Below are 26,706 nucleotides of genomic sequence, written 5' to 3'. Positions count from 1 at the left end.
CCACTGCTGGTCAGATTCAGCAGCGGCTGAATCAGGACGCCTGGGGCAGAGCAGCTTGGGTGCTGCTGGGTTGGTCCAGTAGCGCCGAGGAGCGGCGGCGCTACTGGACCAACCCAGCAGCACCCCAGCTGCTCTGCCCCAGGCGTCCCCAAGTCAGCCGCTGCTGAAACTGACCAGTGGCTGACTACAGGAAGCCCCTGCCCCGGGCTTCCTGGAATCAGCCGCTGATCAGTTTCAGCAGCAGCTGACTTGGGGATGCCTGGGGTTCTTAAGTTGAATCTGTATGTAAGTCAGAACTGGCGTCCAGATTCAGCCGCTGTTGAAACTGATCAGTTTCAGCAGCGGCTGAATCTGGACGCCAGTTCCGACTTACATACAGATTCAACTTAAGAACAAACCTACAGTCCCTATCTTGTACGTAACCCGGGGACTGCCTGTAATCCAACTCCTTGTTCTGATTTTTTAATTCTAACTTTCCTTGATTATTGTAGATTTAGTTCCCTTAATTTTATTATAACAGAGAGTTTTTAATTGTCTTTGTTTTCCAATCAGTTATATACCTTGTCTAGTAACTTTCCAAGGAATTAATTCTGCTGTTAACTTACAAATGTCCAAATGGTAGACTTTTTCCTATTCATAGTCCCATTGAAATGAAATTTGTAAGACTAATTCAGTTTAAATGATGATTATGATGATTAAAGTATTTAGTAAAAATGGCATCTTATTACTGCACACACAGTTAAATTTGCATCTGCTATATCTATTATCAAAAATATGTTTTTACTCCTTCCAGCATTGCATAGCTAACATAGCTGTGGAAGACTATATTATAATCTATTCCACCTATCATGCATCATCAGCAAAATTATTGGCTATGTTCTGAATCTAGAATCCCATATTGTTGGTGATGAATGATGTAGTGAATGACACTGGAGGAATACATCTGGATTATAAAATATTATGCTATATGCACAGTTAGCAAAAGCTTGAATTGTAAGCTGAACAGATTTAATGTGAAAGTCATTGTTGGATAATAAATAGCAAAAGGTAAATTTCTATGGAATCATTCTTATGTAACATAATAGTAATTACAGTAATATAATAAAATGATAGCAGCACTTAATATTTACAGTTCAGCATAGTACAGCTTTCATTCCGGATGGTCTCAAGATGCTTCATAAATTGTATTACACAGCAATCACTTTCCCTGCCACTGAAATTCAGACAACTCTGAGACACATTGCAACACTCTACATCAGAAAATTTTTAGCAGCAGGAAATATGTGTAAGGGATAAGCTAGATAAGCTCAATGTAGGACAATGCTTTTTATCTATTTTTATTTCTTCTACAAAGTACATATTTATCTCTGTTTGTTAGAAACTGAATAAAAATTCCAAAAAAAGGACTGTCTCCTGGTACTCAAGTAAATAAATAAACAAAACACCCCCCAAATAAACACAGAAATACTTGATACAAAATTTTTAAAAAGTTTCATCATTTTATTTGTTGAGACAGTACACTTCACCCATGTTGCCACATCTAGAAACACCTATATACTGTATAATACAGACAGTACCTCCAAAAATAGCACACTCTGGACCAGCAACATCTGTGGTCCAGTAGGACCACAGACACTCCTGGACCAGACAGCCTGGGAGCCTAAGGGCAGGAGGGCCAGCTGAGTGGGGCATGAGGGTTAGCAGCTTGTCTGGGAGCAGTGCAGACTGGGGCTGGAATCCTGTGGCAGGCCCTGTGTGGCCTGGGCTGGGGTTGGAGCTCCGTGGCTGCCTCCAGCTGCATGGGGCCATGGTTGGGGTTGCAGTGAGCGGGGCCTGGGTCAGGAATGTTGCAGTAGGAGCTGGAGCCTGCACCACCCAGGGAGCTAATAGCAGCTGGACAAGCAGCCCAGCTAGGTTGGTGGGGAGGCTAAGGTAGGGTTGCCTGTTGGGGCAGCCTGCCAGCAGCAGGCAATGGGTTTGGGGGCCAACGGAAGGAGACCTCCCTTGGTCCAGCAAATTCTCTCATTCAGGATTGAGAACCACTCCTGATGTTGCCGCACCAGGGAGGTCCAGCCAGTACATTCATTTCAGCATGGTTGTTTATGTTCACCTGGCAAAAACAATGGCATTAAAATGGAAGACATCGTATGTTCACTCCCCTTCCCCTCTCCTTCCTCCCATCATTTCATGTCCTGTTTGAAGATCAATACCAAGAGGTTTTCTCTCAAACTTCCAGCTGCTAGTACCAGCAAAAGGGCAGTCTACTCCCCTAGTTGCGGAACTTTAAAAATATTACTGCCTTGGGATAGGGATTGGAAGTGCAGAGTTGAAAACAGTGGATTCAGCTCAAATACTGCAGAGGAGATGGATTATTTATTTTGCAGTGGAACTAGACTGCCTCACTTTTTTAACATTACCTTTTGTTGAACCTCCCCCAAATTGGATGTTGACCAGCAAGTTATCATAGTAATTAGAGGTTGGTCAAATCTGAACTTCCTAGAAGTTCTTGGGCTCCAGGAATCAGGATTTTGGTTTGGCCTCATACCGAATGATAAATATACTATATAAATAACTTCTTGTATCAGTAGATAACTTTAATATGATGTAGTGCCCTTTGTTTCTACAGAGAGTATTATGCAGTTAATTTCAAAGACTGACTGGTATTCACAGGAGCTATTTTAATAATTTGTCTTACTACCATAGCGAGTACAAACTGTAACACTTGTGATTCATTTTCAAAACATACCACATGCCAGTTGTTTTACTAGAACTGTTCTAGGAGGGGAATCCATGAGAGGAAAGGTCAACAACATAAATAAAAAGCCAGAAATTACAGCACCAGTTGTCCAAAGTGGGTAACTGACTCCACACAGTTCAGTTTTCAGATACCTGTTTTCTCTTTCAGAGATACTTATATATGCTTTTTATAAATTTCTTGTTTGTGAGAAACTAAGGCAAATCTCTCTTTTTTTAAAATAAGCTTCAATAAATGGGGTTAATATCCTATGTAAGTGGTGAGAATAGAATGCTTTCCCAAAGAAAAATGGCTACTCTGTACAGGATGAAATTTTCTAGTCTAGCACTCTATGGTCTGGCACATCCGTGATCCAGCATGATGTTAGCTAGACAGATGTCCACTTATGGGTGTGGCCAAGTTTCCCGCGATCCCATAAAGTTTGCTTACAGCCACCAGTCCTGAGTCTCAGTGTTCTGTGCTGTTATTTAGCTCTAATTCATCCCTAAATGTCTTCTAAGAGACCAATAAGCAGTGGAAGTATTGGTCATGCTATAAAACACTATTGACTTCCCATGGTCCGGCAAATTCTCTGGTTCAGCACTGGTCAAGTCCCAAGGGTGCCAGAGAAGAGAGGTTCACGCTGTAGACATTAGTATACTCTCAGTCTTTCATTCCAAGTGCAGACCAATATTGTTAAATAACTGTTGAATCTGCATTATCATGGAATTCCTTCAGCTTCCCTCAGCATTCTGTTGCCACCTTAATTTCTTACTCACCTACTTTTTGAAGTAACTCTAATTGAAATCAACTGATATTTGCTTTGTTGAGCTTTGTTTAAAATTTATTTTATGAAGATCACCTAACTATGATTTTGAAGTTCCTATTGAAGAAAATAATGGCTAGCACAAATATTCTTATGCTAAGTTACGAATAAAATAACTTCTCAATTAACATTACTCCAAGGTCTGAAATATGTACACCACAAAAAGAATTAAAGTAGCATATTAATTCATTCTATTTCAAACAAAGTAAACAAGCAGTCTTTCATACATTTAGTTGCTTCTACGTAAGTTGTATCAAATATGTACAGTAAATTAATTTAGGTTCATGCAAGTAATTAAATATCTTGAAAAGTGAGGAAGTGAAATCCAGTACAGTTGAAGCTCTTGCACACAGATAAGGTTTTATATTTCTGCACTACTGTCTAAATATTAGAGATTATCTGGAGCAACTGTAATTCTGTTATAAGAACTCTCAAAGTACAAAATTCTACAATCTATTCATTTTTAAATGCTTTTAAAAACTCCTGGTTGTTATTTCAAAGTGTTACTTAGCATGAGAGCTAATTATGAAGCATAATGTCACCCTCCCAGCCTTACAAACTTTTATGGCACATAAGACTACACATCTGTCTAGCTTATAATAAGTCAGTGAAATGCGCTTTACTAACAATCAATATTTTTACCTGTTGACTACTATGTTGACGAACATCCTCTTTGAAATGCATTTTTCTCTCTAGCTCCCTTACAACCACAGCTTTATTGTGAATATAATCATCTGTTGCCAATTGCAGGGGCTTTAGATTTTTCTTCTTTAGTCCATGGGTTGCTCTATAAAATAAATCAGTTACTAAAATATTGCTAATGATAAATAGTAGTGAATCACTTTTGTAATATCATTCATTGAACTCTAAATAGGCAAAGAAATTAGCTGATTGCTTTATCTATTGAACGGAGAACAAAAACGTACTATTTTACTGTGTGCATTTAACTCTCATTAATGCCAGTAGTAAGAATGCATATCTAGAAAAGAACAAGTATTATACATTACGTCTTGGTTCCAGATCCAGCCATTCTGGAGTGATGTCATCGGAATAACACCAAGGTATTCCAGAAATGTATGTACATCTAAGCATATGTACACAGTGACATAAGTGTAGCACACCAGGATAACCATGTAGTAGTTGTGTCTTCCCCTTCCCCTTCTCTTCTCATACTTTCCCTGATTACTCATTCCTTTCTCAGCCCTTGCAGACCAGCTCTGACACAGAGGCAGAAGCACTGGGTAGCAGGGGGCTCCATGGGAGTAAGGCTGAGAATCAAGAGCACACTGGCTGCCAGCCCTGCCCCCTGGGGACTATTTTAGCAAACGTGTAACTGCTAAAAATTGTGTGCACCCGGTCTGGCTGCTGACCCCACTTCCAGGGATCTGGCTGTCGACCCACACTGCAGGCTTCCCGGGAGTGGGGCCGGCAGCTGGGAGCCAATATGTGCCGGGAGTTGGCTTATAACCATTTAAATGGTTACACTCTTATTTCCTACTTGAAATGTGTCAACTACTTTGCTACGCAATCTGTTTCAGCTTGTATGTAGCTGTGACACTTTGAGTACATTTCTCTGACTTGAAAAACAGCTTGTATAAGCTCAAAAACTTGTCTCTCTCACCAACAGAAATTGGTCCACTAAGGCCATGTCTTCACAAAATGGAAAGTCGACACAACTGAGATTGATCTTCCAGAGTTCAGTTTAGTGGGTCCGGCCAAGACCTGCTAAATTGAACTCAGAGGGTGCCTCCATCAGCGGCTAGTACTCCTGCTCCTGCAAGGAGTAAGGGAAGCCAATGAGAGCATTTTCTCCCGTTGGCCTCCTGCTCTGAGGACGCTGTGGTAACTCAAATCAAGGTATGTCGACTCCAGCTATGTACTTAAGGTAGCTAGAGTTGTGTATCTTGATTCAAACTTCCCCTTTAGTGTAGAACTGGCCTAAGAGACCTCACCCACCTTGTTTCTCTAACAAAAAAATGAGACACTGTGGGTATAACAATGGTTTTGTTTGGTTACATTGAGCATACTAGTCTGTCACATAATCCTCTCTTTACCACTCATTCCAATACTTAATTATTATTTATTTGAAAGCTATTAATTCATCAGAGCTTTTCGGTGGGTTTTTAAATATTTAACAATTGCAAATAAAACAGCACTCTTTTGTAAATTATTTTTAGTTATACCTATTCTATATGGCTGCCTACCATTACATCATCCTGTCTTGGTTAACAAATCCTTAAAATTTAAATAATTTACTCAGAGTAAATAAATGAGATTTTGCAGCTCACAGATAAATGGGTTTAAATTTACTTATCCTTTAAAATCTCTTCCTCCCACGAACAGAATACTCTGCATCCCTGATGAAATCCTGAGAGTCCTCAAAATCTCCCGCCTCCAACCATTTAACTCTACAGTGTAGCTACCATCCTTTCATATGGGCCTGCCTCAAAGCTTCCTTAACTGGACTTAAGGGTTGAATGATTCAAATCCTCCTTCCCAAGAACTGGGCATACTACCAAGGGACAAGACTCTACCAATATTTTTTTTTCTGTTTGATGAATGACATTTCAAGAAAACATCCAAGTGAGCACAGAACAGAAATTAACCATGATTTCAAAGTAACTTCCTGTACAAACTTCAGCTTGTAAGTTTGTGCTACTTACGCAGCTGGTGCACTTCTAGGCAGACCCATAGCATTGGTTGGTGGTACTGAAGGAAGTGAAGGAAGAACAGAACTGAGAAAGGCTACTGGGTTCTGAATCCGGCTGATTGGAGAGGCAGGAGTAGGAAGTACATTCTGGGGCTGAAACTGGTTCAGGCTAGATATAGAAAGCAATAGTGGAGGCAACACTGATTCTTTGGGACTTGCTAGAGGCTGGTCAGTTTGGCTTGTAAATCCTCCTGGAGACCTTGTCTGGACTGATGGAGGAGATCCTATGAAATTGTCCTTGTTCATTGTTCTTTGGGTTCCTTGAGGAACGTTGCTGAATGGAGGCACTGGGGAGCTGGAAGGGGAGTTGATAGGTGGAGTGGTGTTCTGGGACACAAAGAACTGTTTCGGTCGGGTATAGCCAAATGTCTGTGAAGGAGAGACTTTGGCCTGCTTGTACATAGTTGATGTAGGCTGCTGGTTGAGTGAAGTAGTGAAGTTCAATATACCTGTGCTGAATGGCAGCTCTCTTAGAGATGAGGGAGATGGCTGCTGTAGATGCTGCTGTTCAAGTAGGACCTGGTTGTGGAGCTGTTGTAACTGAGTGGGATCTCTGTACACAAAAGAAGGAGGGGTGAAATCTGTTATGTGCCACACCAAACATGTTATCTGTCCTGTCGGTGTAATTTTGAGAGCATAAATTTTCATAGGTGGCCAGTTACACCTTGGGCTCCAGAGGAAAGGCAAGGAAATTGTGATACTGATAAAATCTAGGGAGAGCGCCTTTCCTTCTCCCAGCTCCAGTTATATGCCATGTTCTGTGGCATCAAACAAAGAGAATGAAATCAGGGAGAAAGGAAATACTGTTAAAATAAACCATTCCTTTCCCCTGCTAAACGCCTTTCCCCCTTCTTCCCAAATACATACAATTTCACTGGAACAATTTTGTTTTTTTAAACTTTTACAGGTGAAGAGAACTATTTGCAGGACTATAAAACCCTGAGCTGGAGACTTCATTTCCTTTATTTTAAGGGACCTGAGAGTCAGATTCTGCTGTCATTTACTATATCATCTCCACTGAGTCTGTGGGCTTGCACTGGTGTAACTTAAAACAATGAAAATGAACTTTTACAATCCAGTATCAAGCCTAACTTGTTAACATCTGAAAATAAGCCTTCCCTTGTTATACATATAATACTCCTGTTAATACATCCCAGAACAACATTTTCTTTTTTGAACAGCATCACACACTCATATTCAGTTTGTAATCCTCTATAATGCCCATATCCTGTTCTGTAGTACTAACACCTTGCTTAGTATTCCATATTTTGTAGTTGTGCAATTGATTTTTCCTTCCAAATGTGCTAAAGTAGCTATTGGCAATCACTTGATCTGTTTTCTCATCTATAAAAGTGATGATATGATACTACACACTTGCCTTTGAGTATTAATTAGTTACTTTTGGAAAGTACTTTTAAATCCTTAAGTGAAAGGTGCTATGTGAGGTTTTGTTGTTGTTGTTGTTGTTGTTGTTTGTTTTTTTTAATCAAGGTTGGGATTTCAGAAGTTGCCCTTAACAAAATTACACTAGTCCTTAAAAAGAAGTGGGTTGTGCCCACAAAAGCTCATGATACTGTGTATATTTTTGATAGTCCCTAAGGTGCTACAGGACCATTTGTTGTTTTTTAAGTTTGTTTAAGTTGTAGACTCACATGGTACCCTCTGAGACTTGTTAACATCTGTTAAGAGTTAAACTAAGTGCTAGAGCCAAGAGTATGGTAAACAAAACTGTGTTATAACTACATGAGTAAATATAATCAGCCTTAATTTGACTACTGTTGACATTCAATGCCAGGGAAGAGTACATCATTCAAGGAATAGCTGCATTTCATGCAATTTTTATTCCCTAGTTGTTATTTATAGTGGATGTCTTCAGGCTTTGTTTACTTTGCAGTCGAGCCAAATTATTTCCTATAGTATGTGATATATTTTATGCTATTATGAATGTAAAAATATAGCATATGGATAATATACTGCCTTTCTTCTTAGTGACAAACAATGTAAATGACAAAGATGTGAAGAGTTATCACGTAATGAACTTTTCTCTTCTCCTTTAATAAACATCAAAGTAAGATAGCTATTGCTCATTTCTTAAATGGTCATTCTGTATTGCACTTTAGTCTTGACCATTCTATGTAGAAGATTCAAACCTTACAGTGCATTCACCTGTCTATGAATCCACTTACATTATTTATGAGTTTCACGTGAAAATTTATCTTTCTGAAAGTTCAGAAGTAGAGACTGCCCTAAACTGGCACTTCAGATCCAAATACCATGAACATAGTGGACCTTCAGATTTATGTAAATGGAACTGTTATTGTTTACATACTTTATCATGCACAAAAAACTATGTTAAAATTACATTATTAAGATTTCAAAATCTAGCACTCAAATGTTAGGCAACACCAGAATTAAGGTTGCCAGTGCAAGTTTAATTTTGCCTCTTTGGGCATCTTCATTATGATAAAACCTTTAATTACATTATTTTTTCCTACTCATTAAAGTGTTGGGTAACATTAACAATAGGTGGCGCTGCCAACTCCAGTTCTGTAAAGACTTCCATGTCCCTCCTCAGCCTTTTCTTCCCTGCCCAGTTTTTTCAGTTGTTCATCGCGTCAGGTTTTCTACATCTCTTAGCATTATTGTGGCTCTCTTTTGGATTCTCTCCAGTTTCTTCACATCTTTCTTAACATGTGATACATAAAACTGTACACAGCACTCCAGCTGAGACTTCACCAGTGCTAAGTAGAGCAGAACAGCTGCTTTCCCTTGTCTTACATATGATACTCCTGTTAATACATCCCAGAATGACATTTTCCTTTTTCACAACAGCATCACACACTCATATTCAATTTCCCTTATAACGCCTAAATCCTGTTGTGCAATACTAAGGACTAGCTTATTATTCCACATTTTGTAGCTGGGCATTTGATGTTTCCTTCCAAATGTGCCAAAGTAGCTATTGGCAAATCATGTGATCTGTTTTCTAATCTATAAAAGTGATGACATGATATTACACACTTGCCTCCAAGTATAGATTAGTTAATTTTGCAAAGTACTTTTAAATCTTTGAGAGACGCTACATAGGTTTTTAAAAAAAATCAAGAGCTCTACACTACGTGCTAAATTGGGTTTGAAGCAAGGAACTCTATAATTTCCATTAGCAAAAAGTTAGATCATTTCTTTAATTAATTTCAGAAGGCTGTTCAGAAAAAAAGAGTATGCAGTTTGCCCATAAATTAAAGTTGGAACTTCAGAAGTCGCCCTTAACAAATTTACATTAGTCCTTAAAATTTCCCCTCAGACCACAATCCTCTAATGCTGTGTGTGTCTGGTATCACACCATCTTACAGCTGTACATATTTTGTCTTAGCACAAGATTAATTTTCTGGGTTATAAAGTTAGGGAATGTCTCATGAAACTTCATTTTCACATTCAGGAAATCATACAACTACTTGTCTATATGAAATACAAAACTGGATATTTCTGCTCATGATAAGATTATATAATACTCCTGAGGGCATTCTGCACCAAAAAGTAACAATTCTGTGCCAAAAATTAAAAATTATGTGCACAATATTTTAAAATGTTACAAATGTTATTTATCAAATAAATATGGAGGCCCCAGCTCAGCAATGGGGAGCACAGGACACTGGCTGCAGAGAGTTGGGAGATCACTGTGCAGCTCTTCCCACAATGGACATGGACTCAGTAGTGAGGCTGCATCCAACCATGACACAGTGCAAGGACCGGGCCTGCCCCAGAAGTACCCAAAGTCATCCATGTCAGGTGTACCAGGTGTGGGCAGGCAGGATCCAAGTGTGGAGGGCTTTAGTGTGAGGGGACACGGGTATGAGTTGAGAGGGTTCTGGTTGGGACAGCCTGAATGCAGATGGCTCAATGGGAGATCAGGATAGGGGGATCTGGATGCATAGTGGCCTGTTTGAGTGTTCAGAGTGCAACAATAATGGGACTCTGCAGGGGGTCTGAGTTTCCTACAGCCAGGGATAAAATCTGGGGATAGGTCTGACTCAGTTTTGGATGATGTGCAGGAGAATAGAAAGTCCTGTTATCTCCAGCCCAGACAAAACTAGTAGCTAAGCCCGGTGTAGAATATGAGCCACTAACTGGGGCTTCCCAGACTCACTCCCTTCCCTACAGCAATTTAACTATCTGCCAGCTGCCTCAGGCGCTTGCTACTGGGGAGGGCTGCACAATCATTTCTGTGGTTTCCCTTTGCTTCCCTGTCAGAAAGTCATTTTTCTGCAGAAAACCAAAGACATTTTAAGGGGACACAAATTCTGTGCATGTGCAGTGGCTCAGAATTCCTCCAGGAGTAACATAAGGAGAGGTGAGTGAGAAATTTGCAAAGTTTGCCTGCATTTTGCCTGGATCCAGCCAATATGATTAGGTTACGCCTACACAGCAACATTGTTTTGAAAAAACTAACGTTATTTCAAAATAACTTAGTCCAAGTTTACACAGAAAGCAGTTATTTCGAAATAATGAAGAAATACTTTCAAGCAGTTGGACTTCTTACTCTGACTCCTGTAGCCCTCATTATACAAGTAGTAAGGGAAATCAGAGGAAGAGTGTTCTGTTTCGAAGTAAGTGCTGTGTAGACGCTCCCAATTTCGAAATAAGCTATGCAATTAATGTAGCTCAATTTGCATAGCTTATTTTGAGTTAAGCCCTGCTGTATAGATGCACGCTTCGGGCTTACCTATACTAAAAGGAATATCGTTGCTGCTGCGATTGCTCTTCTGGAGTTCGATTTTGTGAGTCTAGTTAAGACTCGCTAAATCAAATTCAGAGGGCACCATTGCCAGCATCTGGTATTCCTGTTTATGCAAGGAGTACAGGAAGCCTGTTTGCTCCCATTGGCCTCCTGCTGTGGGGACATCACCAAGCTCGGCTTAAGGTAAGACAACTCCAGCTATGTATTTTATGTAGTTGGAGTTGTGTACCTTAAACCGAGCTGCTGGGTCTAATGTAGATCTGGTCTTGCTTGAAACATCTACACAGAAAATATCATAGAATTCATAAAATAAAAAGAAATGGGAGAAATATTTTTGAATTTTTAAATAAATGTTGCAAAGCACTTTCATTTCCTCATGAAATACACACAAACTCAGAGATAGTTCAATGGAATGTGAGTTCTAACACTAATATTAAGACTTAAAATCCCTTTTGCTTACAGTTTTGGTTTAGCCAGTACAGGAGGGGGCTCTTTTGTAGGTGAGGTTGGCTCTGGTATTTTCATTGTGTGTCCATTAATCCTCTCCTGGAAGTAGTGTGGTCTAATCTGGTTTGCAGAGACTACTCCATCTTCTGATGATGTTTCACTAGCTTTCTCATCTTCAGGCAGTTTAAAGTGCACCCGGAGGCCTATCTTAGAACTTGACCTGGGTTCATTGTGGTTCACAAGAACTCCTTCTAATTTAGGTTTTGGGGGTTGATCCACCACTGGAAGTGAAGGGATGAGTGGGGTAGGGTGATGTTCAGCAGCAATTAAGTTGATTGAGCTCATTGTATGAAGGACAGCGGTATTGCTATGGTCCTCAGGCCCTGAAATGGCAAATATTAAAATTACACTGTTACTTAAATGTGATGAATTAGATTTCAGTGAAACCATAACTCTTGCAGTTGGGAAAGCTCAGTTTAATGCCTTATCTAGCTTTGGAATGAATTGTTTTGCTGTATTCATGCAAACACCTATTTCTTAAACTTAACAAGGGATATTATAAAGATGAGAAAATGAATCTTTCTATAATTGGAAAGATCTAGACTCGGATGGCCTACACTCTGTTCTCCAATGAGTTCATAAGCATCTTTGAAATCATTTTTGTTTGTCTTTTAAGGTTATAAAGAAAACCTTCTGAACACGAGCTAAATGCAAATCAGTGCTGTGCTGAATGTTTTTTCCCCCATTTATTGATACTTTACTCAATCAGCTACTCTGTGCCTCAACAGCTCAAACATATGACTGGCAGCTGAGGATCAGGGCCAATGTGTTCATTTTAGATTCTATGCTATAGTAAGAGAAGTGATAATCTGGATAGAAAAGGGAGAAATCACCGAAATAAAATTACTGACTAAATCCTGAAGTCAGTGAGTTTTGTCCCTTCATGTTCTATAGGAATGGACATAAGTACTCCAAATGGAGAAGTTACATTGTGAAAAGACCCATCAATCTACACACTATGGGTATGTCTACACTACAAAGTTAATTCGCAATAACAGCAGTTATTTCAAATTAACTTTAATAGCGTCTACACAGGCAATCCGCTATTTTGAAATAAGTTCAAAATAGTGGAACCCTTATTTCGAATTTGGTGAACCTCATTCTACGAGGAGTAACACCAAATTCAAAATAGCTATTTTGAATTAAGTGCTGTGTAGACACTTAATTTGAAATAGGCAGTCTCCAGCCCTTCCCAGGGAGCCCTGGTGGCCACTCTGGGCACAAACAGGAAAGCTTACTCTCCTCTCCCACAGCCCCAGAGACATTAAAGGGGGAGACCCTGGTCACAGTGCCTGTGCCAGCTCCAAGCCTGCCAGCCCAGAGCCGGCAGTGGCCACTGGGGTCCCTGACCCAGTGGCCCCAAAACATGAGCCAGCAAGCCACTGGCAGCCAGCCCTCCACCGCTCCCCAGGAGCAGTCTGCCAGCTCCCAGGAGCCTGACAGGGACTGGAGAAGGTGGATGCCTTCCTGGTCCAGGGTGGAGATCATGGACCTCATTCAGGTTTGGGAGGGATGCTCCCAATGTCCATGATCTCTGCACTAGACAGAGGAACGCGGCTGTCTATGGCAGGATAGCTGCCAGCCTGGCTACCAAAGGCCACATGCGAACCCAGGAGCAGGTTAGCATGAAAGTCAGGTTGGTCTGGCGAGACCCCCAACCCTAAGCCCTGAGCTTCCCCTCCCCCTTCTTCCCCTGGCTTCCCCCTTCCAGCTCCCTCCTCCCAGGTTTCCCCCTCCCCTCTTCCCCCCTCTCTCTTCCCCTCTCCCACCTCCTTTTCCCAGTCTCCCCAGAGGTTCATTCCCCCTCCCCCCAGTTTTGTTCAATAAACCCAGTTTCTATTTTTGAACATACGTGTCTTTTATTTGACATCAGGAAGGGAGGATAGGAAGGGGTAAGTGGAAGGACGTGAGGGAGGAATGGGGCACGAGCCCCCGGTGGGGAGGACCGGGGAAGCTCTGAGGGCTCCTCGGGGTGGACGCTCTCCCGCAAGGCCTCCTAGATCCTGACAGCCTCCCGATGGACCCCCTGGATGGCAGCCTGCAGCAAATGCAGCCGGGCTGATGGCAACGACCCAACGAGACCCACCGGCGTGCCCAGGGGCAGCTCTGGCTTCATGTGGCCGAATGCTGTGGTGTCCCAAGTTTGGGCACTCAGGGCACTCCAAGACAGGACTGCTTTGATGTCCCTCATTGAGGTAGACAAGCAAGCGGGGAACTCTGAGAACTGTCTGTCTGGGGTGGGGATATGGTCCCTTTAAGCATGGAGTTCAGTCAGCCTCAGGCAGCAGCACCACACACTAAGTCCTAATCTGATGCACTGCTGGCACTGGTTCTGGCCAGCCTTAACTTCGGTTCAGGGTCCACTCAGTGTGGATGTGCTATTTCGAAATAGCAAAATGTTATTTCAAAATAGTTTTTGTGTATAGATGCGTTTTTTCGAATTAGCTTAATTCGAATTAACTATTTCGAATTAAGTTAATTTGAAATAGCACTGTAGTGTAGACATACCCTATGACAGCCTGATCCATTTATATGTACTTACACGAAAGTTACTAAAAATTCTCTTACCTTTAACAGTTAGACAAGCGATGCTAGAGACGGTCCCATATTTATTGCTTGCAGTACACGTGAAACTCCCAGAATCTTCTGAAAATACCTCCGCAATTACCAAAGTGCAGATCTCCTCTGAAATTCATCAACAGAAATATTAGTGTTTTAGAACCCACTCCAAATGCTAACCAAACACATTAAGGGCTTGCCTACACTAGGACAGTCTCTACAGATTTCCAGTTATTGCTAAGACTCGTTCAGCTTCACCAGTGTTAACAATGTTGGCAGCCCTAGTATGAGCTGGCCACCAGCTGCCACTGGCACGTCTGCAGCAATTGGTATCCTATCTATACTAGAAGTCTAATATTGTTTGAACAGGTGTTAGCACTGTTGGGAACATTTTCTAAAATATCCCTGCTATATACAAGGCCAAAATAAAATAAAAGATCCCCTTCACTGAGGAGCTTAACATGGAATTTACTCAAACATAATGAGACGAATCCTTCCAAAATGCACTAGAAAAGTCACGTAAGGCCCTAAATAGGTGGGGAAATGGGCATAGTTAGCTGGAAACATTTTAGGCAGGATCGTCCCATGAGGTGAAAAAAACAAACACACGCGCACCTACACGTAGGGCCTGACTTTCAAATTTACAGGCACAATTTTGCATATGGATTAACAGTGCCCAAAATTCTATGTCAGAAAATCACTCTTTCTGTACCACGGGGACTCATTGTAGGCACCAAATTATGAATACCACTTTGGCAACCTGGCTTGAAAATCAACCTGTGATTTGGCTGACCAAGTGTCTGACATGTCCTGGCAGCTGCAGCAAGCTGATAAACCTGATGCCTACTAATTTCATGTGGGAACCCCTAATTCTTTTGTTATGAGAAGTAGTAAATAATATTTCCTTATCTACTTTCTCCACCCATCATGATTTTATAGATTTCTATCATATCCCCCATTAGTCATTTCTTTTCCAAACTGAAATGTCCCAGTCCAGATACTTTTCAAAAGAACAGTGGTGATGAGTCCAAAGTAACTGCACCCAACTATTACCTGCTAACAACCACTTCACATTACTCAGCAGTGATACCACTAGCTGATTAATGATGGCATTGGTGGATTCTGGAGGAAGTTCCATCTAATCATTCCTGGGCTGAAGTGAAAGCTATTGTGGAACAGAAGAAAATGTAGGAATCCACAGGGTTATGTTAGAGACATTAAAAAACAAAAACAAAAAGCCTCTCTGCAAGGGGCTGAGGGGAAACAAAATTTAACTTTTATTTATAAAAGTGACTGTTAAAAATAGTGATTCAATAATTTACTGCTATTTTCTCAGTGGCAGGGAACGCTATATTTTCAGATGTGCACTTTATTCTTTAATAATTCAAGTATCATTAGATCAGGGACTTCCTTATGGGGAAGTAATCACAAATTCCAAATCTTCTGGGTTTTGTTCATTTATTTATTTATTAAACTGTGAAGAGTAGCCTATGATCAACCAGATTGGCAAATCCAGCCACTGATAGAATTCCCTGTCGGGGGTGAAACGTCTGATGTGGAACTCTCGGATTTCATTTGTTGGAGGTGGGAAATCAGAAGGAATAGCTGACATGGCTAAATATCTGAGGCAATGCTCCTTGACTGGTGAACTGGATAAAAATAGTCTATTATCAAATCATCTGATATACTTCTGACCACAAGAAAATAGAGGACCTTAATAGAGACTATTCCATTCATGTTTAGCCTGTGAGAAAGAATACTTGGGTCCCAGGTTGAATCAGATCAGAACAGAGTGGAGATCTCATTGTTTTCTTCTAAAATGAAAGAAGTCACTCTCTTTAGTGAGTTTTCTCTTTTGCAGAGCTTCTGTACTTTAACATTTACAGAACATTGTACAATAAATATTTGGGTAACAGCTACAATGGATAAAAGAAAAGCGAATGTGAAATTCACTTTTTGAGTTTAAATACAGAAATTTGCACCAGAAAAAACCTACAATCATGAATAAAAATCATCATCAACCTTATTTGTTTTAATTGATTCTTTTTATTTTATCTAATTAAATCCTCATGCTTATATTACCATGAACAAAAATTAGATTATATTTACCTGGCTCAGCCATAGACCGAGGTTCTACAGGGGAAAAACAATAGCAAGAGAATTATTGGATAGAATATATCATTAATTTTACGAACATGCTTTATTTTTCTCACAAATGACCCTCTATGAATTAATGTTGCTGTTCTCCACTCACAGTAATTTTCCTTTAAATATAAATTTCTATCACAGTGCCAAGAAAAAATCTGAAATTTTTTAGTCAAGGGAATAGTGTATCCATTAAGTGCACCCTCCTGCTCTGGGCTGGTCAATAGAGTAATGTTTCGATTAACTCTTTGGAAAAAGCAAAAAAAGGATTATCTACATTAAAAAAAAAGAATGTGTAAATCCATGGGTATGTCTACACTGGCCCCTTTTCCGAAAGGGGCATGGTAATTTTTGAAATCACAATAGGGAAATGCGCGGGGGATTTAAATATCCCCCGCGGCATTTAAATAAAAATGTCCGCCGCTTTTTTCCGGCTTTTAGAAAAGCCGGAAAAGAGCGTCTACACTGGCCCCGATCCTCCGGAAAAAGCGCCCTTTTCCGGAGGATCTTATTCCTACTTTGAAGGAGGAATAAGATCCTCCGGAAAAGGGCGCTTTTTCCGGAGGATCGGGGCCAGTGTAGACGCTCTTTTCCGGCTTTTCTAAAAGCCGGAAAAAAGCGGCGGACATTTTTATTTAAATGCCGCGGGGGATATTTAAATCCCCCGCGCATTTCCCTATTGCGATTTCAAAAATTACCATGCCCCTTCCGGAAAAGGGGCCAATCTAGACGAGCCCCATATGTATACATTGCCCTGAAATGTTACTGATTACCTACCACAAATGTGCATAGTTTGTGTGTGAATGAAGCTAACTGCATATGCAAAAAGCTAGCGGGCATTTTATAAACATCAATATACTAGAGAATAACATTAAATAAAAGATTAAGCACGTTTCATCTGATGGGACTGTGCAGAAAAGGAGTAAGAGACCCAAATACAGACAGAAAATAGACAATCAAGAAACAGGCAAAGGGGCAGTAGAGGGAAAGCAGAAGACAGTGAAACAGAACTCAAAATAAATTATATAAGGAAAGGAAGATCAAGATATCAAATCCAACTAAATAGAACTCGTGAGCAGTCATGGCCCCACTCTAAAATGCAGTCACACAAGGAAAGCCATAATCTGGCCTTTTATATGTAGCAGAAATCAGTATACAGAATGCTAGCAGTTGTCTGTACTCTGTCCATTACTCAGAAAATCAATTTGAATATGTAGGACAGATTAGATTGGAATCCTTTCCCAGTCCTTCCTCAGTAAACCCCACAGTAAATCAATGTGAATTCTGACAACTAAATTCTAAATCAGAACTTCAGAACTGGGTCCACTGGAAGCAAAGACTCTATTTAATGCATTATGAAGTTGATTAACTCCTGATGGTGGAAAAGAGAGCAAGCGTCACCTCATGTGAGAGCATATCTTTGCTTTTCTGTTCTGCAACAGGACACCAATTTTTAACATCAATAGCATTTACTGAAGAGATACTCTGAGTACATCCCCTTTGCTAAATCCTCCCATGAAGCACAGCCCACTTTTTGTGGCAATACTTGAGAGATCCTAGAGGAGTGGAACTTACGTGTATCTTGAGCTAATGCAACACTACTACTGCTGCAGGGGACTCTGGTCTGTCAGCATATAGTTTAATACAGACCTATGCACCATAAAAAACATTCCAAGAGCAAATATGCCAACATTTTTGTTAAAATGTCTATAATATGGCAGACAAAACATTTCCATGCAGGAAACATACTTTTTTGTAATATTCTAAAATCTGGAGAATCTTGTATTAATGTCCCTTCTCTGTACCATTCAACCTTTGGAGAAGGAGCTCCTTTCACCCTGCACTCAAAGACAACCAGCTGACCCTCAGAAGCTGAAATATCCTGTAGCGTCTAAAATATAAAAAGATCAATACATTGTTTAATGATTGTGAAAGTAAAATTGAGTCTTATGACTTAGTGACATTTAAAAAAAAATCTGATAGACAATAATGCTGTAGATTTCTTTTTGCTATAAAGGAACACTAAGAAACAAATTTTTAAGTAACATATGCATAAAAAATTAGTTGACCTGTTTCATTTTCAAATGTGTAATCCAAACAAGTTACCTTTGTAAACACAGGAGCAGCTATTAAAGGTTTTCCATCCAATCCTTGCAAATAATTAGTGGGACTCTGACTCTGTAAATTAATAGATATGCATTCATAAAGTTTAGATATACAATAGGTATTATGCAGTGCAGGTACACAGGAGAAATATATTTCACACTTCAGTTGAAAAGTGAAAAGACTCATTACCAGTGTATTTAAATGTTAACTTGAAAGTGTTTTCTGTTTGTATGTTTATAATTGTATCCTTGTCTAAGATATTCTGAGGAATTTATTTAGTTCAGGATAGTTATTATCAAGTTACTAGGGATTATCCTCAAGTTGTTACTGTACTGAAATGTCCTTGCAGTCATATCAGTCTTTGCTTGACTGGTACCGTACATCACTCTGCTCTGATTAGCCACAGAACTTTGTCCTTTTACCACAACAAATGGCAGCCTCAGCACACACCTCACATAACTCCTCACATAATTTACCACAACAAATGGCTGCCTTCCCCCACCTCACGGAATTCCCCCTCTTGTTACTATCTACTCATGTGGCTTTTTAAGAAAAGGCTTATTCCACATACCCTACCCTGTGACCACCAACCCTATATTGATTCTAGCAATAGAAGACATGTGTAAAACACATCTGAAGTTGTACCACTAGTAGCAATAGTGGGAGTGTTAAAGAAAGATTCTGAGCTTTTAAGCACTGCACAGTTTAGCCCTGCTCGCAGCAAGTCTTCTTAATAGAGGTAAAAATACGGGGAGCTGGTATAGCCCAGAGTTAATGCTCCCACCTTCATTACTGCTGGTGGAACTGAATAGGTATTACTTATTGTGGAAAACATTTTAGAAAAAAGGACTAGGCAAAACAGTAATGCTTCTGACTGACTGAGAAAGTCCATAATGAAATTAGTCATTCAGTAACTGGGACAACTGTATCTTAGCAGACTAAACTTCTAAATTTAAAAAAAGTAAAATAGACAATGAATTGAATGGCAGATTTGATTATTTGATTTAGCATTGCAACATGCAGCGTTTTACAACATAAACAAAAAAATTCTTCTAAAACTACTGGCTGTTCATTTTTAAAAGTATTTTTAAACAAATTAATCTTCAGATTGGATAAGGAGGTTTATAGGGTGAAAGATAATATCTCCACAAGAAAATCTTAAGTGAAATCCTATCCCCATTTAAGTCAATGAGTTTTGCCATTGACTTTCATAGGGTATCCTTGATTCTCCAATCTAAACTTTCCTTTACAAATGTGAAAATATATCTCCCACGAGTTTTCTTCCTAAATCTGTAAAACACTCTTACTAAATTTGAAGACTTTAGTTTTACATATTGAACAACCCATGTTCTTGTGTCTGTGTGACAGGGCGCCTGCCCTGCACTGGCCCTTTAAGGGCAAAACTCAGGCCCTGAGCAGGGGCTGAAAGCAAAGACTCAGCTGAGGCCGTTAGGGCTAATGAGAGCCCAGCTGGGGGCTATATAAAGAAGAACAGTTGCCTTCAGGAGAGAGAGAGAGAGAGAAGTGAAGAGCTGGCTGGGGAGGAAGCAGGAGGCTCCTAGGCGGGTGAACAGTATGGGGGCGGCCAGGAAGGGGCTCCCTGGCTGTAGGGCCTGGGGCTAGGCCTGGGGCTTGGAGGGTGGTAGCAACGCAGCTCAGGTAAGCAGGGCAGCAGAGATATACCCAGTGCTGGTGACGAATGGCCCGTGTAGACTGCAGCTTGCCCTGAAATGGGCTAGATGAAGACAGTTGGTGGGTAACAGAGGCACGGTGGGGAGTATGCACCCTAACAGTCATTAAGAAGAAGCAAAATTAAATAAATCATTGCTTGATCAAGGTGTGATCTACAGTCCACCTTGCTGAAGGACTATGTTAGGCAGAAAGCCTCCATATTTTCTAAAATAAATATACAGGTTCTTTTATTGCTTAAACTAAGCGAAGAACAAGACAAATTTGGAAAGTGTTTGCCTGAATTTCTTGTCAATGTACTATAAAATGAAAAATCATTAAGGAATTCTGTACTGAAGAAATGTAAAAAAATATTTGGTTTTCTTCATTAAAATTGTACTACAAAGGGAGGTGGCTACACAGGTTATAGCAGCATGCAAAGGAAATCCTTGGCAGGCCGAATTGTGTGACCAGGTTTTTGTTGATGTGCTTTACATGAAGTGTGCTTTGTGTTACTGGAATGTCACAAAGTAGATTGAGGCCACATCTATAAGGTTGATCGACACTCCAGAGGTCGATCTTTTGGCATTTGATTTAGTGGGTCTAATATAGTCCTGTAAATCGAATGCTGAGTGCAGTTCCAGCCAGCATCTAGTACTCCTCCTTTTGTGAGGAGTAAGGGAAGCTGACAGAAGTGTTTGCTCCCGTTGGCCTCACACTGTGTGAACGTCATGAAAACGCAATTTAAGATTTGTAAGCTCCAGCTATGTAACTCACATAGCTGGAATTGTGATCTTAATTTGACCTCCTACTGTAGTATGGACCAGGCCTTAATGGATGTAACAAACTGCATAAAACTTGCAAGGGAGAGCACAAGTTGCAGAAGGGAAGAGTTTGGAGGATGAATAAGGAAACTAATCTGTGTGCATATGACTAGAAGACAGCTACAGTTGTAGCATTTCTGTATGGAATTTTCGTTAAAGCCTGTCCTTACAGTCATGAGTTCCTTCATGGCATTACCTGACATGAGGTATGTGAAACAGTGGGTTTGAATATCAGGACTAGGATACTTAACCAGGAGAACAGAAACTGCTCTGAAAGACTGATAGTTGTAGTAATCCAAGACTGATAGCTGTAGTGATTCTCCTGGATATGCTATTGTTTGTATAGCATTAAATCCTTTCAAAAGAGCTGTTTTACAATGCTAAGTCTAGAAAAGAGGACTGAATTCTTCATTACAGGAATTCTATCTTCTATGGGTACTGCAGTAATGCTAATCCATGGAGGCTTCCCAAGAGGTAGCTTCTTCTTAAATGACATGTGTGTGACAATCACCTAGCAAAGCAAACAAATGTACAGAGGTGGAATACTTTTCCACTCACCTTACTCAGCTGGGTGAATGTTATCAAAATGGAAGTATCCTGCTGCTGGCAAAAATTTTTTACTCTGTTACATAACTTGCTAACCAGGGCTTGATATACAGTTCCTTTCTGGAGGAGCAGAAACAGCCAAAAAATCAATGTAATTAAATTTTAGTTTCACTAGAAAAAAGAGGCTTTCAAATTTCAAACATAGTCAAAGATGGAGGGTTGATAAGTATATCAGGTTCACTAGGGTAGTACAGTCAGAACTCACAAGATCCATTGATGGCCACTAAGGGTACATCTACACTGCAACGCTATTTTGAAACAGCTAGTGCTGTTCTAAAATAACTTAGTCTGCGTCTACACAGCAGGCAGTTATTTTGAAATAGTGTCAAAATACTGTCAAACTGGAGGACTTCTTACTCCAACTCCTGTAGCCCTCATTGTACGAGGAGTAAGGGAAGTCAGAGGAAGAGTGCTCTATTTTGAAGTAAGTGCTGTGTAATGCTCCCTATTTTGCAATAACCTATTTTGAAATAAGATACGCAATTCATGAAGCTCAATTTGCATAACTTATTTTTAATTAAGCCTTGCAGTGTAGATGCACCCTGACAGAGATGGCACAGCAGTATGTAGGTGTAATCCACACACCTAGGCTATGTCTACACTCACGACTTCTTGCATGAGTAATGTGCAAATGAGGCTACGCGTGGAATATTGCTGAGCCTCATTTGCATATCTAATGAGCCACCATGTTTTTCAGAAGAGGCTCTTGTGCAAGAAGGAGCATCTACACTGCCCCTTCTTGTGCAAGAGGTTGTTTCTTGCGCAATGCTGTTCTTCCTGAAAAGTAATAGGTATAACGGCATTGCGCAAGAGGATTTTAGCCTCACTTGCATATTACTCACGCAAGAAACCACGAGTGTAGACATAGCCCTAGTGTGGTTCCTGAACAATTCAAATGGTACCTAGACCACAGCAACAGTTAAGATTAAGAGACCTCTACAGCATGGGCTGAGAGCCCACTCACTTTTAGCTCAGAGGTTGGAGGCTCCTATACTTGGCTTCAGAGGTCCCAGGTTCAAATCCGCCAGGTGGCAGTTACATAGGGTTACTGGTATCCCCTGGGTTCACAAAATGTGGTCATGTCAAGATTCTACAGAAATCATTTGTCGTCATACTTACTGTGAAATATATGTGCGGTTAATGTGTAATGAATTTTATATATATATATATATACACACTAAAAATTATGTTCATAAGATCTTGTAATTAAAGCCAGGTTACACAGAGGTAACTTGCAATGAGTCAGATCTCTGCAGGCAGGAGATGGGAGAGCTCCCTGGCTGACCATTGTGTGTAGTGTGTATTTTACAATGGAAGTCTATATGCATATCAATTCAAATGCTAATGAATAGATTGTGAGTGCTGAAGAAAAAAAATTCCGCAGGGTTGTTTTCTTTTATGAGTAAAGACAATGAACTTTTAGGGATATAACTGAAGGTATGGAGGAACACTGGCCATCCTTCAGTCTGGGAAGAGAAGCTGACATTATGCTTGATCTTATGAAAAGTAGATCTCAACCATCCTGGTTGAAAACACTGGGGAAAGGATTGGGGTAAGCCACACTATGTGGGATTAAGGGATGTCTTATGAGTTGAGTTTAGGCTCTAGAGAGTATGTTATGATTTTGTTTTCTATGTAACACTTGTTTCCAGTATTTTTACTTATTACATTTTGAATCTTTGTTCTTTGATAAATGTAACCTTGTTTTCACTACACACAGATTGTAAATGAGATGTGTTAAGCAGAGTGGTGATCTTGAGTCACATCTGGTAAGCTGATGTTTACTACTCCTTTGGGAATAGAGAATCTGTAAGTTTTGCGAGTGTTCAGTGGATAAAGGGCTGAACAGTCCTGAGTGAGGCTTTAAGAATCTAGGGGTTAATGTGTGCCCTACTGCTAATCTGTACAGGTAGAAGTATTGCCAGAGAGTGGTGGAATTAAGGATCTGACAAGACAGCCTCACGCTAAGGGCAGGTGGTAGTGCAGGGCAAATACTTTTATAAATCTGGCAAAAGATGGGCAAATTGTTTTACAGTGACTTGCTACTTCTCCTTATGTAGATTTATAAAACTTTCCATTTTTGTAAGTGAGACATGCTAGTAACTATGATGGACCTTTGAGGTGAAAATGACTTACAGAAAGCAAAGCTAATTTTATTTTGATAACATTAAGGGTATGTCTACACAGCAACGTTATTTCAAAATAATCTACATAGCAGGCAGTTATGTTGACATAATTTTGAAATATTGTCAAACTGAAGGACTCCTTACTCGGACTCCTGTAACCTTAATTGTACAAGGAGTGAGGGAAGTCAGAGGAAGAGTGCTCTATTTTGAAATAAGTGCTGTGTAGATGCTCTGAATTTCGAAATAAGATATTTCAAAATAAGCTATGCAACTGACACAGTTCAATTTGCATAGCTTATTTTTAGTTAAGCCCTGCTGTGTAGATGCACCCATAGAGTCACATTTTCAGATTTGCTGACGTAAATTGTGTGCAACCGTGGAAGTACAGTTTCTGCATGGGGACGACTGGGGTGGCTCTGCAGGCTCCTTGGGATGGAAGCTCTCCTGCAGGGCCTCCTGGATCCTGACAGCCCCCTATTAGGCCCTCCCCCCGGATGGAAGCCTGCGGCAAGTGCAGCCAGGCTGATGGTCAAGTGCTGTGATGTGCCAAGTGCGGGCACTCAGGGCACTCCAAGACAGGACTGCTTTGCTGTTCCTCATCGAGTTAAACAAGCAAGCGGGGAACCCTGAGACCTGTCTGTCCGGGGTGAGGGTTGGGTCCCTTTAAGCACAGCCCTCAGCTAGCCTGAGGCAGCAGCTCCACACTAAGTCCTAACCTGATGCCCTGCCGGCACTGATTCCAGCCAGCCTTAAGTTCGGTTCATGGTCCACCCAATATGGACATGCTAGTTCAAATTAGCAAAATGCTAATTCAAATTAGTTTTTAGGTTTAGATGCACTAATTCGAATTAGCTTAGTTTGAATTAATTAATTTGAACTTAGTTCAAATTAGTGCTATAGTGTAGATATACCCTATAGAGTAACACTGTTGCAAAACAAAAACCTTCAAACATCATTTTGCATTTTGTATTAATAGGAGTGTTGTAAGCAAGACATGAGAAGTATTTCTCTGGTCTACTCTCCTGTGATTAGGCCTCAACTAGAGTATTGTGTCCAGGAAAAATGTGGACAAATGGGAGAGTGTCAGAATGAATTAATTTATTATTATTATAGAAAACATGACTTATGAGGGAAGATTGAAAAAACTGGGTGGCTGTGTCTAGACTGGCAAGTTTTTCTGCAAAAGCAGCTGTTTTTGCGGAAAAACTTGCTAGCTGTCTATACTGGCTGCTTGAATTTCTGCAAGAACACTGACGATCTCATGTAAGATTGTCAGTGTTCTTGCGGAAATGCTATGCTGCTCCCGTTCGGGCAAAAGCCCTCTTGCACAAATTCTTTTGCGCAAGAGAGCCAGTGTAGACAACGTGGTATTGTTTTGCACAAAAAAGCCCCAATTGTGAAAATGGCTATCAGGGCTTTCTTACGCAAAACCGCGTCTAGATTGCCAATCTAGATGCTCTTTTCCGCAAATGCTTTTAATGGAAAAACTTTTCCGTTAAAAGCAGTTGCAGAAAATCATGCCAGTTTAGATGTAGCCAGTGTTTAGTCAGAAATAGAAGATTGAGAGGTGACATAACAGCAGCTTTCAAGTACCTAAAAGGGTGTTACAAGTAGGAGGGAAAAACATTATTCTCATTAAACTGATGATAGGGCAAGAAGCAGTGGACTTAAATTGCAGCATGGGAGGCTTAGGTTGGACATTTGGGAAACCTTTCTGTCAGATTGGTTAAGAACTGGAATAAATTGTTTACGGAGATTGTGGATTCTTCATCATTGGAGATATTTAAGAGCAGGTTAGATAAATATCTGTCACGGACGACCTCAATTGGGGTGGAGAACCTTTTTTGGTCAGGGGATGCTGACCCACAGAAAAATCAATCAAGTGGAAGGCAGTGGAGGCTGGAGTGACAGCATTGGCTCCCCAGTGCTGGGTGGGAAGGAGCCCTGAGTCCCAGGTGCTGGATCCAGGTAAACCAGGGACAGCATCTGGCCCTGGGCCTTAGATTCTCCATCCCGATCTAGGTGGTCCTGCGATGAGTGCAGGAGACTATACTTGAAGACCTTTCAAGGTCTCCTCCACTTCTTGTATTCTATTTGATGATTAAGTGCATGAAGTCCACAGGAAAAATAACTGTAAGAAATTGTTTTCCTGGAAAAGATGGTGAGTAAAAACTAGTTTGAATACCCTAACAACCTCTTCTCTGTACTTCATAGTGTCACAGAATGAAAGACCTGTTCCCTTATCAGTCAGAACTGACAGACAGAACTTTGAGAGTATGCCTCATCTGTGGAGAAAATGGAGAAGATTATGAAGGTGTACAGAGTTTAACAAAGGAGGACTGGTACATAACACGGTGTTTAAATCTTTTGCTGTTATTCATTTTCTCCTTCCTAATGTGCCTAAGATGTCCATTTAAATGCTGATCTTTAACTTGTTCTATTGCTACTACTTCCTGGAAGGAATTCAGGTCTCAGTTACAGTGGTGTACATCCAGAATAACTTTAAACTTTAAACAGGTTAATTTAATTATAGCCTAATTAGAAGATTTTTCAGTCATTGCTCGGGTCCTTAACTCGTTTTTTGGATAATAAAATGGAAAATTTGTGTTTCATTTGAATCATTGCTCTGGGGTGGGGCTGGGGATGAGGAGTTCAGTTTGCAAGCTGCCCCCGGGAGAGAGGACTAACCCAGTCCTCTCTCACTGCAGCAACTTGGGACTAGGTAAGAAGCACCTCTCCAGGGCTGCTGCAGCTCCAGAGGGCACAGCACGGGAGGGGTGCAGGTCCAGGTTCATCTGCCCTCCTCCGCTCCCCACCCAGAGTGAGGATTGCAGCAAACTTTCTCCTTGTTCCCTGATGAAGGGGAATCACCAACAATGTCCCCATAGGAATTGCAGGATGGAGGTTCATCTCTTTTATCTCACTAAAGGGTGCCTGGGTCATGGGAGGCATGGGAGTGTGTCCCTAGCTAGCCCCTTTCACCTGCCTGGTGATTCTGTTTCTTTTCTGCATGATTTTATGAGAAGCAATCCTATTCCAGTCACATCCCATTTTCCTGGCACAACCAAACCCTTACCTTGCTTTAAGTTATGATAACCAGAAGCTGCATCCCAAATGTGGTGGTCCTAACTCTTTCCATTTAGGAGGAGTTCTTGAA

General features: G+C 40.6%; 1 protein-coding gene and 1 long non-coding RNA gene across 9 annotated transcripts in view; one reads left to right on the top strand and one right to left on the bottom strand.

Annotated features, from left to right (window-relative positions):
* Positions 1-26,706, bottom strand: part of MYPN (myopalladin) — a 163,563-nt gene that overhangs the window by 50,678 nt on the left and 86,179 nt on the right. For all 8 annotated transcript variants that reach the window (XM_075934920.1, XM_014574681.3, XM_006125268.4 and 5 more), the window contains 7 exons: positions 18,326-18,397; positions 17,969-18,110; positions 16,184-16,207; positions 14,084-14,200; positions 11,469-11,838; positions 6,224-6,823; positions 4,203-4,347 (listed from right to left, as the gene is read on the bottom strand). In XM_075934920.1, the coding sequence (XP_075791035.1) occupies positions 4,203-4,347; positions 6,224-6,823; positions 11,469-11,838; positions 14,084-14,200; positions 16,184-16,207; positions 17,969-18,110; positions 18,326-18,397 (1,470 nt within the window). The remainder of the gene's footprint in view (positions 1-4,202; positions 4,348-6,223; positions 6,824-11,468; positions 11,839-14,083; positions 14,201-16,183; positions 16,208-17,968; positions 18,111-18,325; positions 18,398-26,706) is intronic.
* LOC142830392 (uncharacterized) lies at positions 19,885-25,901 on the top strand. Its single transcript, XR_012905590.1, has 3 exons — positions 19,885-19,984; positions 23,144-23,192; positions 25,764-25,901. It is a non-coding gene; the product is annotated as an uncharacterized LOC142830392 (long non-coding RNA).

This window comes from Pelodiscus sinensis, chromosome 8 (genome assembly GCF_049634645.1).
Source record: "Pelodiscus sinensis isolate JC-2024 chromosome 8, ASM4963464v1, whole genome shotgun sequence".
In the NCBI taxonomy this organism is placed as follows: Eukaryota; Metazoa; Chordata; order Testudines; family Trionychidae; genus Pelodiscus; species Pelodiscus sinensis.
The sequence above is the reverse complement of the archived record's forward strand: the minus strand, read 5'-3'. Positions and strand labels throughout refer to the sequence as shown.